Consider the following 15,000-nt stretch of genomic DNA (forward strand, 5'->3'; position numbering starts at 1 on the left):
GGTATATAGAGATTAGAGTAGACCTAAACTTGGATCCGTTCTTCTATGGGGGACGCCATAAGCAGAGAATGCCTTAAGGATGTTGAGATTCCTCAAGATTTCTTTCAGTTTAGTGTTAAACAGCAGTATATGCGACTGTTTTAACAGGTAATCATACCTGTTTGTGGTTTCTAAAAAAATTTAACTTCTGGTAGGCCTCATCTTCCTCCTTTTCAAAACCCACAAAACGGCACGATAAGCTATTTATACATGATAACACGGTGTTTGTTCAAGGAGGAAACACCCAGGGGCAAATCCAGGAATTGGGTAGGGGGGGTTTCAAAATAACAGAAAATCTAAGTCAAATGAACGTTATGAAAACTTTATTGCAGCTTTCAAATAAATGCACATTCACATATTCTTTGATATGCATGTATTGTTGTGCAAAAAGATATAAAAGTTAATTAATTTAATATTTAAATACATAACTAAAAATAAAATAGCTTGAATTCAATAAACTTCAAGTTTCAATCTTAACTATCATGACTAGTGAGACCTACCTGAGTGATGGTAGTGCCTATATGACATACGAGAGGAGTTCTGGGTGACCAGGAAATCCCCCTGGATTTGCCACTGACACCCCTTTGGAGAGGGAGCATATTCTAAGTATTAATATTGTTTGGTCGTAGCATTAATATTATGCTATTATCATGAAGGTTGTTATGAGAAGCGGCCTTGGAAAAACGTGTCATGATTAGCTATCGTAACACGGATATACACCTGAACACTGTGAGCGTCATCAACAATATGCTCAAATGTCACTTCCAAGTTAAAACATGATACAAGTTCTGAGCTTCCCAATGATAACATGGATCTTCTGATGTAATCTTCATGGATCTTCTGATGTAATCTTTATGGACTCCCAAGTATCTCTCCCCAGTTACTCCCTCCTCCGGTATGACAGACCTGAGCCTCGTCCTGGTGGAGGTGTTGCTCTCTTCATCAAAGACTCTATTCCTCACTCTCCATGCACTGCTCTCACTCCCCCACACCCCCAGGATAATACCTCTGGCTACGGCTACCCCTCCACTCCCACCTCATGTTTATATGTGTACTGTACCGTCCACCAAACAGTGATGACTCCATCTACAACTCACTATCCGAAAACATGGACCATCTTCCATCTTCTCATCCAAACTCTCTTCCTCATATGTGGCGACTTCAATTGTCATCATGCCAGTTGGCTCGGTGTGGGTACCTCTCTCACCTGTCATGGCACCACAGCAAAAGCTTTCTGCGACTCATTAGGACTGACCCAATCGGTCAACTTCCCGACCAATGTCATCGGATCTCAACCAATGTTACTCCATCTCTTCTGGATCTGATTTTGACAAATTTCCCTGACAATATCTGCTGCTCTTCTTCCGATCCAATCGGTTCTTCTGACCATGTCCTTGTCAAAGTGGACATGTCTCTGGCTATTATCAGAGAACCACCTCACCGCAATCAAGTCGAGTCTGGCGTTTCACTCAAACCGACAGGCAGGGTCTCCAAGCAGCCATCAAACTTACAGACTGGTCTCCTATCACTACTTTCTCCAACATCAACTCATCCTGGGATTTCTTTCAAAGAAACTTGCTCTCCCTCATGCACAGATTTATCCCCTCTCGTCTTATGTTGTCCTTCCTTTCCTCCCGCCCTTGGTTTACTGAAGCTTGTGGCGAGGCAGTTGTCCTGAAACAACTTGCCTTTGCCTCATGGAAAGCAAACCCAACTGAGGGCAATCTCAGTTCCTTCCATAAAGCTCGGAACAAGTGTGTATCTACCCTTAGCAGAGCCAGAAAACAACGTCTTTCTCATCTCAAGTCTGAACTCTCAAACCTCTCTCCCTCCTCAAAATCCTGGTGGTGTTTAATCAAATCTGTTTCTGGTGTATGTTCCCCCTCCATCCCCTCCCTTACCTCAAATGGCCGCACTGCTGATTCCACACGTGATAAAGCTGAATGTCTAAACTTGGTGTTTGCAGCTAAATCTTGTGTCAAAAACCCATCGCTTTCTCTACCCACCTTACCCAGTTGCACCCAACTGTCCCTGGACTCTGTGTCCTTTTCTCCTGACAAGGTGGAGAGCTTGCTGTCAAACCTCGACTCAGATTCTGCAACCGGTCCAGACGGCATCAGCCCACGTGTCCTCAAAGCCTGCTCTTCTGCTCTTGCTCACCCTCTCTCTGTTCTATTCACCCTCTCATTTGCTCAAGGTCATCTGCCATCTGCTTGGAAAGCAGCAAACATCACTGCCCTGCATAAAAAAGGTGCAAAAACAGATCCCTGCAACTACAGACCAATCAGCCTTTTCCCAATCATCAGCAAGGTTATGGAATCCATCATCGCTTCAGACATGAAATCCTTCCTCTTCTCCAATGGCTTGATTTCCGATCATCAATTTAGTTTCAGACCAGGTCACTCTACCCTGGATATGCTGCTTCTGCTCTCCCATCAATGGATGGAGGTCCTCAATGCCAGACAGGAAATCCGAGCCGTATCCCTGGACATATCACGTGCTTTTGACACAGTCTGGCACCCTGCACTACTCACCAAACTCTCTTCCCATGGTATCCAAGGCCATCTCCACTCATGGCTCGCAGACTTCCTCTCCTGTCGCAGTCAACGTGTGGCCCTAAATGGAGTTCTTTCATCCCCTCTTCCTGTGCAGGCTGGAGTTCCTCAAGGTAGCGTTCTGGGCCCTGTTCTTTTTCTGGTTTTCATCAATGATCTCTCCGACTCTCTGGAAAATCCTCTATATCTCTTTGCTGATGACTCCACCCTCTGCCGTACCATCGCTCATCCCTCAGACCGGCAAGCAGCAGCTTCTTCGCTCACTGCTGATCTGGATAAAATCACAAACTGGTCCAACACGTGGAACATGTCTTTCAATCCAGACAAATCTCACACTCTCACTATGTCTCTTTGAAAGGACCATTTAGAAACCCCCCCATCCACTTTCTCAACAATCCTCTGGAAGAAGTCTTTTCTTTCAAACTTCTGGGTCTCACTATCTGCCAAGACCTTTCCTGGGAAAGTCACATTTCAAATCTCGCCTCCAAAGTCAGTCGCCGACTGGGAATCCTCCGTCGTGCAACGTCTTTCCTCGGCCCTCCTGAGCTCCTGACCACTTACAAAGCTCTTGTCCGTAGCCTGATGGAGTACTTATCTCCTCTCTGGGCTGGTGCTCCTGCCTCCCACCTTTCTCGACTTCACGCTGTAGAAACCAAGGCATTTCGGATCATCGGCATCTCCCGCAATGAGGCTGAGTCTTTGGGCCTCTCACTCAATCACCGCAGGTTGGTCGGTGATCTTTCTGTCTTCTACCGACTCCTCTCTGCGATTTGTCCCCACCACATTTCCTCAGGCGCTCAAGGTCCGCCAACAACCCCCTTCTGGTAAAACTACCAAAATCACGAATCACTGCTCACCTTCGCTCTTTCATTCCTCTTTTTTTCCCACCTTTGGAAAAAACTCCCTCACTCTATTCTTTCCCATTCTTCCCTCCAGGCTTTCAAAACAGCTGTTCATCACCACCTCTTATCATCCCCCATCCAAATCCTCGATCTTTTCTTTTCCCGATAATCCACCCAAGCCCACCTCCATCAAATTCCCTGCTTTCCTTCCTGAATGTCCCTGTAATATCCATCTTGTATTCCCCATGTTCCCTGCCCCATCTCTCTCCCTTCCACAGATCTCCTAATGTGTCTGTTCCCCACTGTTTTGTCCCTCCCACTCCCGCCCCTCTTGTCTCATGCCCCCTTGATGTGCGTTGTGTGTTAGCTCTCACATGAGCCTCGACAAGGTATACAAAAAAAACAAACAAAAAAATAAATAAATACTGTCTTCACCGAAAGAGGAACACCTCCTTTGGTGAGGGGGAGGGGTAAATGAAGTAGCTACAACCTCCTTCATGGGACCCTTAGTCCTTCTGTCTAGTTTAGTTGAGATTCGAAAAGTAACTACGAAATGTATCGCAGTCAAAAAAACCATCAGACAGACAGACAGACAGCAAATTGCGTATTTTAGTATGATGACGACGATGTCATGGATTTCAGTGAAAAATACTCTAAACTGAGAACAGGGTTTTGCATTTATTTTTAAGCTATTAAGTGATTTAAAAGTTTGTATGTTTTGTTCAATGCGTCTGCCTTTGTCTTGGATGACTATTCTCGTGCGTCATGGGAACCCCGGAAAGTGTTTTTTGTCGCACTCGCTTATAAATGCAGCCTCACTTCTTTCAAATTCCTCTGAACTGTGTTTGACATAACATGTTCAACTTTAATGACGCCCCACCACACTGATTTTGTTGTTGTTTTTGTGGGGGGAGATGTTGCAAAGCTCCAATGACTTCTGCACCCGTCTCCTTGGCTTGAAGCGTTTTCACCTGAGGCTTGCGTGCTGGAGATCATAGCCGCGCATGTTCCATGGCATCACGATAGATTTTTGTAAATCGTGTGTGTTGTTGGTGCTGACCAAGTTCAGCCGCATTCTTACGTGAAACAACAACAAACAACCATTGCTGGGTGGGTCCCTTCAAACCACGCTGTAATTTAAAACACTGATTTGGGTTGTAAGTGGTGATCATGTCATCATTTATCCATGAAATGATAAAAACAAGAAAGATTTGAGAAGTGCTAAAGTGTGTGTGTGTGTGTGTGTGTGTGTGTGTGTGTGTGTGTGTGTGTGTGTGTGTGTGTGTGTGTGTCATTAATTTAATTTAACTGTATGGCTTATTTAAACCTCTCGGGCTCCGCTAGGTTTGAAAGAGAATCCGTGCATTGATAGGTGACGTGTACACGTGGTGCATGCACTTTTGCATCGTCACACGGAATGTAACAAAATATGTCACTTCCCCATTCGTATCCGAAGAAGGCCATTCACATGTGACATGAGAAGCACCTCGTCAATTTGTTTATAGTGTATACGCCACTGTAATAAGATATACTGGATGAAGTCAATATTTGATACTCTTAACATGGTTAGTGCACACCTGATTCATTTTAAATCCACTTGGCTCGGATGCTAGTTGTGTCAATTCAGTTACTGCCGCTGTAAGTTTAAAGGCATTGCCTTTAAATTGGTTCGAAATTGATGCTTCACTCGTATTCAGTTTAAAAAAAAAAAGATTTTTCCATCGTTCCATTTGTTCCATTTGTTCCATTTGTTCCATTTGTTCCATTTGTTGTGGTTTCAGCTTATATGTCACGTGCTTCATTTATCTTTTCGTTGCTTTGAACATTTTCATTGCATGTTGTTTTTTTTTCATTTACTTTTCAGTTGAAAGCGTCAATGATACAGATCCATCCAATGTCTCCGGTCCAGAGCGTGGTGAGTTTCCCCAAAAGTGTTCTTATCTCCCACAGGATGCACGCTCGGTCTTACCCAGTCGTCGAGGCCATTTCACTTGTATAGGGGAGGAACGTTGCCAATTTGCCAATTTGCCAATTTCCGTTTCTTTCTCGTTCTTTCCATGAAACCCCAAAGGAACGTAATATTTAATTTGTCTGATGTTCTGCTCAGCCAAGCACTTTATCGAGTTTTGATGAAATGCGGATACTCTCGAGGAATGGCTTCTTTTTTTTTTTTTTCAAAGACCATGTTCATTTGACTGTACTTGGGAGTTCGTGTTGTTCGTTGCTTTTCTCTAGTTTGGCGACCCCCTATGTGCTCAACTAAAATTCCAGAAATATTGTTGAAGTAATTTGGCACAACGGGGCAGACAAAATGGGTTTACGAAGGAGGTTTGTTCAGATAGTTGTCATGGTGTGAAGAGCAGCTTCTCATCACATGACGGACATTGCGGGAATGCGAACGTCGCTCAGATTATAATCTTTTGTGGTGCAGGTTTGTTAAGGGACAAAAGAGGATGCAAGAGGATATGAAAGGTGGAACAAAATAATAATTAATGTGTGTTAAATCGACATATTGAAAATGCAAAAGTATGAGGATTTGTCTCTCCTTCCACTCCACATCCTTTCCCTCTTTCTATACACACTCCACTCCTCTGCCCACGCTCCCCCCCCCCGTCCCAGCACCACCAATTTCCTTCTTTGGCTCTCCTTCCAACTTCATCTCCCTATTATTCTCCCTTACATGAGTGCATAATACTATGCACTATAGATAGCCTGTTGTCTCTTTAATAAACTAGAAGGGCACTCGTAGAGCACATACCTCCGCCAGGTTGAACAGTTTATGCTGTGTGTTGTATCCCACTGATAGACCGGATTTGAATCCGGACCTGAACCAAAATCTAATCAATTCGTCCTGATTATACACACAACCCGTCCACCAAGTTTCATCCGAATCCGTCAACAACCTTTTGATATATTGTGCTCACAGACAAACAGACAGACAAACAGTGGTGAAAACATAAGCTCCGTCCACCTTGGTAATTGGTGGAGGTAATTCAAAAATTCTGCCGAATTCATCACTCGTAATACAATTGATCCCTTGCACCAGTTAATATGAATCATTGTTTTCTGCAAAGTTTTGCAGAAGGAACAAAGTTTGATTTCTCAGAAAATAAAATGTTGGCCGATGTGAAATGAAATTTTTGTTTTCTTTTTCTCAATATTATAATAAAACACGTTTACTTTATATTTCTCAACATTTTCTCGTCGAGGTAATTTCTTTGTTGCATAAATATTTGAGATTATTCTTCTCCAAAGGTTTACCACTGCTGTGGCAGAACAATATATTAGAACTGTGAATGAGGACAAAGGGCGAGTCAATAGTTGTAGTAGTTTTTGCATTGATGGTGTTTGACATTCATTTCCAAGTATGGAGTCGATGCAGCGGGTGTATTGACACGAACATATTGGTCCAGCTCTCCAATCCTTCTTCTTTTGCTGTCTTCAGATTCTCCTTTGGGTAACCGAGCACCAACCTTTCTATCACCTCATGGAACTCGCAGCAACGTGATGGCACTTCGTGGATCAGTTCTCGAGCTTGAATGCATTGCAGAAGGACTGTACGTTGAGTTTAAATTGACATGGAATTTATTGTGTGCTGAGGATTGAATCTTCCCCTCTCCTTTACCTTCATTTTCCCCTTTATTACTTCCAACTTGTTCTGCCATATTAACTACTACTACGACTACCACAATGGCCACAATTGTTCGCACTTTTTTTATTATTGGGGTCTGCCAGAGAACGTTTTTGGCCCCAGGTATTTCACAAATGGGATTTCCGAGCTTGAATGTTCGAATGAAGGTGGCTGAAATTTGTAATTTGTTCAGGGTGCCGGTGATAATAATATCAACTAGTATGGCACTCGGGAGAGCGCATACCTACGCCAAGTTGAACAGTTTACATTTTGTATCCCACCGACAGACTGGATCTGGATTCGGACCTGAACCAAAATCGAATCAGTTTGTCTTTGTCACACCCAACAGTAACAAACAGATAGTCAAACAGACAGGGGTGCAAACATAACCTCCGTCCACCTTCGTTAGTGGAGGTAAGAACATGAGTTCCCTTACAAGGAACTTTGACGCAGGTTGGAGGCCATTATTACCATCAAGCCTGTGCTGTTTTTACTAACTTGTGGTTATTTCTCTGTGCTATATTCTTTTTAAATGCTGGGTGTCAAGCAATGAATCAGCACATAATCTTTTTTAAGTCTTTGGTGTGACTTAGCCATGCCTGGAACCACCTACCTCACAGACTCAGAGTGCACGCTCTATCCATTACATCACTGAGACTGGTGACAACTCACCTACTCTTTGCAAAAGACAAGTTAAGGTCTATAACTTCCACCACGTATTGCTAGCAGATTGGACACCCAGTTAAACGTCCATCCGATGGATGGACACACACGTTGATTCCTCGACCTGCCTTTAAAAGACAAGGGTGACAGTTTATAGCTGGGTCGAGATCTTAATTCCAAGGCTGGACAGCTCAGAAGCAAGTGCACATTCCCCTACAGCCATCCTTCCAGACCTACCAGGCCTGATAAGTCTGAATTGTCTTCAGAAATATCGTCACCAATGTAATTTCCCAGAAAGCTGATTAGATGAATCATCAGGTACTCGAACAGTGACCTTATTGTACTTGCATGAGTCCTGCAATTGAGCCTGGGACAATAAGCCCTACTGAGATTGTACCTCACGAAACTTTCAACATAGTTAACTACTCCCATGAATCATCGGTTGATTTGGTAACACAGACGTACTGACGTTTTAGGATGGCTACGAACCACCTCACAGACAGATTTATTGAAACCTCTTCTTATTTTTTGATACCTCTTCTGACAATTATGTTGAGGGAAGAAAAGATTAATGAATATGCCTGAAGTGTAACTTCAATGAGTGCAAGAAAAATAATTTTAAAGCAGGTGAAAGCTCCCGCGGTGTGAGCGGCGGGCGTGACAACAACACCTCAAAGTTCTTCGTTGGGAAATCCACAGAGTTTGGAAGGAAAAAATAAATGAGAGGATTAGAATGAGCCAAGATTTCTACGGGTTCAAGAGAGAATTAAAAAAATCTTTTCAGTGGCAACAAAGCAATGCATCCCCACTCCATGGCAGGATAGCCGAGAGGAACGCACACTCACTTTCAGCTGTCCAGCATGGGTTCGAATCTTAACCCAGCTATAAACTATCATCCTGATGTTTCACGGGCAGGGTGGTTAATCAATGTATGTGCCGTCCCTCAGATGGACGTTAAACCGGGCGTCACATCTGCCGGAATTAGTTGATGGACGTTAAAAATTCCACGGTGTTCGTTGTGAGCAGAAGGTGAGGTATCACTGGCTCCCTCACCAAATTCCAAATTCCTGCCCACTCAGCTGACTATCCTGTGTCAGAGTGGCGACATGTCCAGGATTCTGCCCAATAGCCCTGGAGACAGCTCAGGCAGCACCTTCTTATGGTCCCAATGGATATATATATATATATATATATATATATATATATATATATATATATATATATATATATATATATATATATATATATATATATATATATATATATATATAGCCTGGTGTGTTGGCGCAGTGGTTAGGGCAGCGGCTTGGGATCCAAAAGGTCCTGAGTTCAAGCCCCGTTGGGCCACTGAATTAATACACCAGGGGGTTGACTCAGCCTGTCATCTTTCCGAGGTTGGCGAAATGAGTACCAGTGTACTGGGCCGGTGTATACCCCGGTTAAAATAGGTGTACCGTATCCCTGTGTCGTAAGAGGCGACCAGGGTTGGGTCAGGAAGGGCATCCGGCATAAAACATGTGCCAAATCACTATGCGGATCATACGGATGATCCGCTGTGGTGACCCCTAACGGGAGCAGCCGAAAGGAGAAGATATATATATATATATATATATATATATATATATATATATATATATATATATATATATATATATATATATATATATATATATATATATATGTGTTGCGGCCACAGATACCGAGACACCAGCTTGTCACTCAGGGGGATTAATCCCCAGTTGTCCTCGGTAGAGCCGGACATGGGGTCTCCACTCACAATTAACGTTGTGGTACGGTGGGTTGTTTTAAAACCACGAACGTCACCCAGTCAACCACGAGTTCCAGTATCCGCCGTCTAATTATTCTGTTTAACTAGAGGTCACGTGGTTACCTGAGCAGGGAGCGTGCCCTCAGCAAAGCACCAATGTTATCTGATTAGATTTTAATGAGGGCGGCCGAGCGTTTTAACCGCTGGTGCGTGCCGACAATTTTTTGGTCAAATCTGTTGTAATTACCTCCCAGTCTATCTCGGTTTGAACAATGCTAGACGAATGGAAGGAAAGGACAAGCACGGACAGGTTGGAAATCGACAAATAATTTATTAATAGTAAAATAAATAAATAAAAATAACCTTTTATTTTCTGAGGTAAATTAAGAATGAATTTCAAAGCAAAATCAATCAAAATGCCACGAAAGAGACAAAGAGCAGATGCTTATCGGGGGTTGGTTTACTTACAGCTAAACACAGACAAGGGAACCCAGCAGATCATTCAGGGGGAGGGGAGGGGGGAGAATCATCTCGCTCACCAGAAAGCCGTCCGTGAAGCGAAAACGTCCTGAAAATGCGTGTGTTCGTGTCACGTCCATCGCCAGCACCCAGCTTTGCCGTGCACCCTCTCGCAGGGCAGCCTTGAACCCTAGTCAACGTCTGGAGGGCACCGAGATCATCTGTCGCGGGTTTAGATCCGAGTGTTGTTGGTGATCTACCTGTGCCTCACTTGTTGGCGGCGCTGCTCACACCCACACGCGCACCACACGCTCGCCACATGCTCGCTTGCCGAAGCACTGGAAGGGCGAATTGTCTCATTGGAGCTGGTCAGACACCCGCTTCTTGGTCGCTTCTCTCGCCCATTTTCCTCCCTCCTTTCGCTTTTCCTCTCACTTTTTCTCTTCCGTATCTCTTTCTCTTCAGAATGCCCCTCTTTTGCTTTTTCCTCACTTTTTTACATCTCAGAACGTCTTTCCTCACAGAACGTCCCTCACGCTTTCCCTCGCTCGTTTTTCTATCCCCGGGCCGTCTCCGCGGGATGCCGTCCACCCCAAGCTCACCCCGCCTCACTGGGGCACGGTTACCATGACGACCCGTGCGCTCTCAAAAAAGGCGGGCGTCGGAGCTCGTGAAAGAATGTCGCTGAGGAAAATGAAGGCGGGCTTCAGAGCTCATGAAAGAAATGTGTGTGAACGTGTCCTTCGTAAAGAAAAAAACTTCGCATAAGAGAGGGGATCTATCCTTTACCCTTCTTAACGCATCACATTTAAAATCCCACAAGACATGGGGATGGGGCTAATCTGAACATGCATTTAAGGAAATAACTGTCTGAGGACCTGGATGTTTGGATGCATTCATCAGACTGGATTCTGAAATCCGTAACAATATATATATATATATATATATATATATATATATATATATATATATATATATATATATATATACATATATATATATATATATATATATATATATATATATATATATATATATATACATATATACATATATATATATATATATATATATATATATATATATATATATATATACATATATATATATATATATATATATATATATATATATATATATATATATATATATATATTTAATGGATGTGTGTTACATATGTTCTTAAAATGCAAAGCTTTAATGGTAAGTTGGATGTTAGTTTGTACTTAATGAAAATGTTAAAGTTTTATCAGAGTTTATCAAATCCCTCTCATTGTTAAGAACCAAATTGTGCAAGCAATAATAACATCCGGTGCTGGTGTAACTGGACAGGCCGACACCTCACATCCAGTGGTTCAAGGAGGGTGGAGAGATTCCCTGGAGCCGTGCAGAGATCCGCAACTTCAACAAGACCCTTCGCATTGCAAATGTGACCGAGGCAGATGAGGGCGTCATGATGTGCCAAGCTTCAAACTTCCTGAGCACGGCACAACACTTCACAACTGTCACTGTCGAAGGTGTGCTCTTGATCTAAACCTCATTTGTAAATGTTTCATTGTCTGGCTTATTTGATGCTGTCTATTGTGGATAACTCTTCTTGCTGGAAGGATTGTTATTATTTATCGATTTGCAACGGCCATTGATCTAAGGCTCATGGTGGAGCTTGAACATAAATCACATACAGAACGTACATTAGTTGAGTTAAGTGTACTTTTCATGAATTACACGGAGATTAGTCAACGATGGACAAACATGTATGGTAATGTGGAATTTCTTTACATCATGAGTCTGCGGTTCAGACACAAGCACCACGAACAGGCCAATCCAAACATGTCAATGTCACGAACATGAGATGTTTTCACCAAAATATGAAAGAAATTCCAATCTCTAACAGCTCTACATCACTTATTATCTCCAACAGCTTTTGTACTGACAGTACACTGTCAACCTCTGCATGAAATTAAAATAACAATTAGAAACCGAATCCTGTGTTAATTATCTCTGCCACCGAAGGTGAAGGACGTTACGTTTTCATCTCTTTCTGTTTCTCTGTCCATTTGTTTGTTAATTGCCGGAATCCTTCAGATTTCGGCAATTATGTTGGTCGGTTGTGTGTGTCATTCTGTCTGTGTCTGTCTGTCTGTCTGTTTGTTTGTGTGTTTGTTTACCCTGTAGTAGCCACACCGTTTCAGCGATCATGACCAAACTGACTACAGACGTCGGCCATGGTCCAACTTAGACACTTGTCGTTTTTGGTGAATCTAGGTCAAAGGTCAAGGTCAGGGTCACCGAAAAACCGAAATTATTATTTTCACAATAACGTCCGCGAAAATGGTCATATCGACTTCAAACCAAATCAAAAATGTGCATCTTCCAATTCTGCATCCAACCATATGTCTCATTGTGGTGTCACACCAACACCCTTCTTAGCGGTCGGGGGTCAAATGTCAGGGGAGTCGGGTCAAAACTTTCAAATTGCGATAAAAACGCCATTTCAAGTCCGATTGACTTCCAAGTTATGATCATGACCAAACTAAGTGCTATAACTCGTTAAACAGTACCACTATCGACTTACAAGAACTAAATTGATTTCCAGGTTTTTGTTTTTTCAGAGATCATGGAGATATGACAAAGTTATTCCGGCAATTCCTTGCTCAACGAGCAATTTCATTTGTCTGTTTGTTTACAGAATATCTTTAAAAAGTTGTGTGCGGATCTGGATGAAATTTTGTGGACAGGTTCAGTGTGTGACAAGGACGAACTGATTATATATTGGTGAAGATCCGGATCCGGATCTGGATACAAGAATTGTTGAATTTTTTTTAAGTGATTCTTCACCGTTGAGAGATAGGGCCAAAAACGATATCGTACTGTATAACATGATATTTCAAACATGTATTGGGCCCGATATGTTCTCGTGGATCAGGCATTGCATGGCGGGAGTATGCGCTCTACCGAGTGCCCTTCGAGTTATTTTAATGTTACTTCAATCTCTTGTTCAAAGAATATATTTTTGCTGAAGATGAAGAAAAACTCATTACTGTGCATTCTAATTTGTTTCATTGAGTGGCAAATTGTATGACACCCTCAGCATAGAAAGCCCATAATTATTACATATGCAAACTTCAAATTTTGACCAATTTCCTGGAAAATGTCTGCTGTTGTTTTTTTCTGCTCCAATTGGTTCATTTGATCACATGCTTGTTAAAGTAGACATCTCTCTGGCCGTTATTGGAGAACCACCTCAGCACCGACGAGTCTGGCATTTCACTCAGGCCGACTGGCAGGGACTTCAACCAGCCATCAAACTTCCAGACTGGTCTCCCATTTCTAATCTCTCCGACAATAACTCGTCCTTGGAATTCTTTCAAGGAAACTTGCTCTCATGCACAGATTTATCCCATCTCGTCTTCAGTAGTCCTCCCCTTCCTCCCACCAATGGTACACCAAAGCTTGTGGTGAGGCTGTTGTCCGAAAAGAACTTGCTTTCGCTTCCTGGAAGGCAAATTCTACTGAGGGTAATCTCAATTCCTTGCACAAAGCTCGTAATAAGTGTGTGTCCACCCTCAGGAGAGCCAGGAAACAACATTTTTCCAACCTCAATTCTGAACTCTCAAATCTGTCTCCCTCCTCCAAATCCTGGTGGCATATCGTTTATTCTGTTTCTGGTGTATGTTCCCCCTCCATCCCTTCCCTTACCTAAAATGGCCGCACAGCTGACACTGCACGGGAAAAGGCTGAATGCCTAAACTCTATGCTTACTTCGACATCTTGTGTCCCAAACCAATCGTTTTCTGTACCCACCTTACCCAGTCGCACCCAACTGTCCCTGGACTCTGTGTCCTTTTCTCCTGACAAGTTGGAGAAATTGCTGTCAAAACTCGACTCAGATTCTGCAACCGGTCCAGATGGCATCAGCCCACATGTCCTAAAAAAAACTACTCCGCTGCTCTTGCTCACCCTCCCTTTGTTCTAGTCACCCTCTCATTTGCTCAGTCATCTGCCATCTGCTTGGAAATCAGCAAACATTACCGCCATGCATAAAAAAGGTGCAAAAACAGATCCCTGCAACTACAGACCAATCAGCCTTCTCCTAATCATCAGCAAGGTTATGGAATCCATCATCACTTCAGACATGAAATCCTTCCTCTACTCCAATGGCTTGATTTCCAATCATCAATTGGCTTCAGTCCAGGTCACTCTACCCTGGACTTCCTGCTTCTGCTCTCACAACAATGGATGGAGATATCAATGCCAGACACGAGATCAGAGCCATATCCCGAGACATATCGCATGCTTTTCACATGGTCTGACACCCTGCCCAACTCACCAACCTCTCTTCCTATGGTATCCAAGGCCATCTCCACTCATGGCTCGCAGACTTCCTCTCCTGTCACAGTCAACATGTGGCCCTAAATGGAGTTCTTTCATCCCCTCTTCCTGTCCAGGCTGGAGTTCCTCAAGGTAGCGTTCTGGGCCCTGTTCTTTTTCTGGTTTTTATGAATGATCTTTCTGACTCTGAAAAATCCTCTTTATATATTTGCTGATGACTCCACCCTCTGCCGTACCATCTGTCATCCCTCAGATTGTCAAGCAACAGCTTCTTCGCTCACTGCAGATCTGGATAAAATCACAAACTGGTTCAACACGTAGAACACGTCTTTCAATCCTGACACATCTCACACTCTCACCATGTCTCGCCGAAAGGACCATCTGGAATTTCCTGTTTGGAATGATTTTCGATTTTGTTTGCCTGTCAGACAGGCAGACAGAGTAAAACTATTGTCTCACTCTCAACAGACAGACAAAAACAGTTGTCCAATTGGGACGAATTCAGAGCCAAAGAATTGCTTAACTACAGGTTCAGTTTCCGATTCGTGTTCAAAATATAACATTCAATTGAAATGAAGTTGTTCCTTGATCATAAACTGATGTTTGCAGACAGACAGACAAAGTGAACCAATCCCCTAACCCCACTTTTCGCTTCACGCACTCAGGGTAAATATGGAGTGTGTCCAATTGGAATGGAAGCATTGGATGCTT

The 15,000-nt window shown here is 43.0% G+C and overlaps 1 protein-coding gene across 11 annotated transcripts in view; it reads left to right on the forward strand.

Annotated features, from left to right (window-relative positions):
- LOC147019490 (neuronal cell adhesion molecule-like) overlaps positions 1 to 15,000 on the forward strand; it is a 320,000-nt gene that overhangs the window by 207,095 nt on the left and 97,905 nt on the right. For 10 of the 11 annotated variants that reach the window (XM_085894024.1, XM_085894028.1, XM_085894023.1 and 7 more), the window contains 3 exons: positions 5,301 to 5,351; positions 6,882 to 6,993; positions 11,290 to 11,474. In XM_085894024.1, the coding sequence (XP_085750150.1) occupies positions 5,301 to 5,351; positions 6,882 to 6,993; positions 11,290 to 11,474 (348 nt within the window). The remainder of the gene's footprint in view (positions 1 to 5,300; positions 5,352 to 6,881; positions 6,994 to 11,289; positions 11,475 to 15,000) is intronic. The other variant, XM_085894020.1, reaches the window with a different exon arrangement.

Source organism: Eptatretus burgeri, chromosome 9, assembly GCF_056783735.1.
Source record: "Eptatretus burgeri isolate ZD-2024b chromosome 9, Ebu_testis_v1, whole genome shotgun sequence".
Taxonomy (NCBI): domain Eukaryota; kingdom Metazoa; phylum Chordata; class Myxini; order Myxiniformes; family Myxinidae; genus Eptatretus; species Eptatretus burgeri.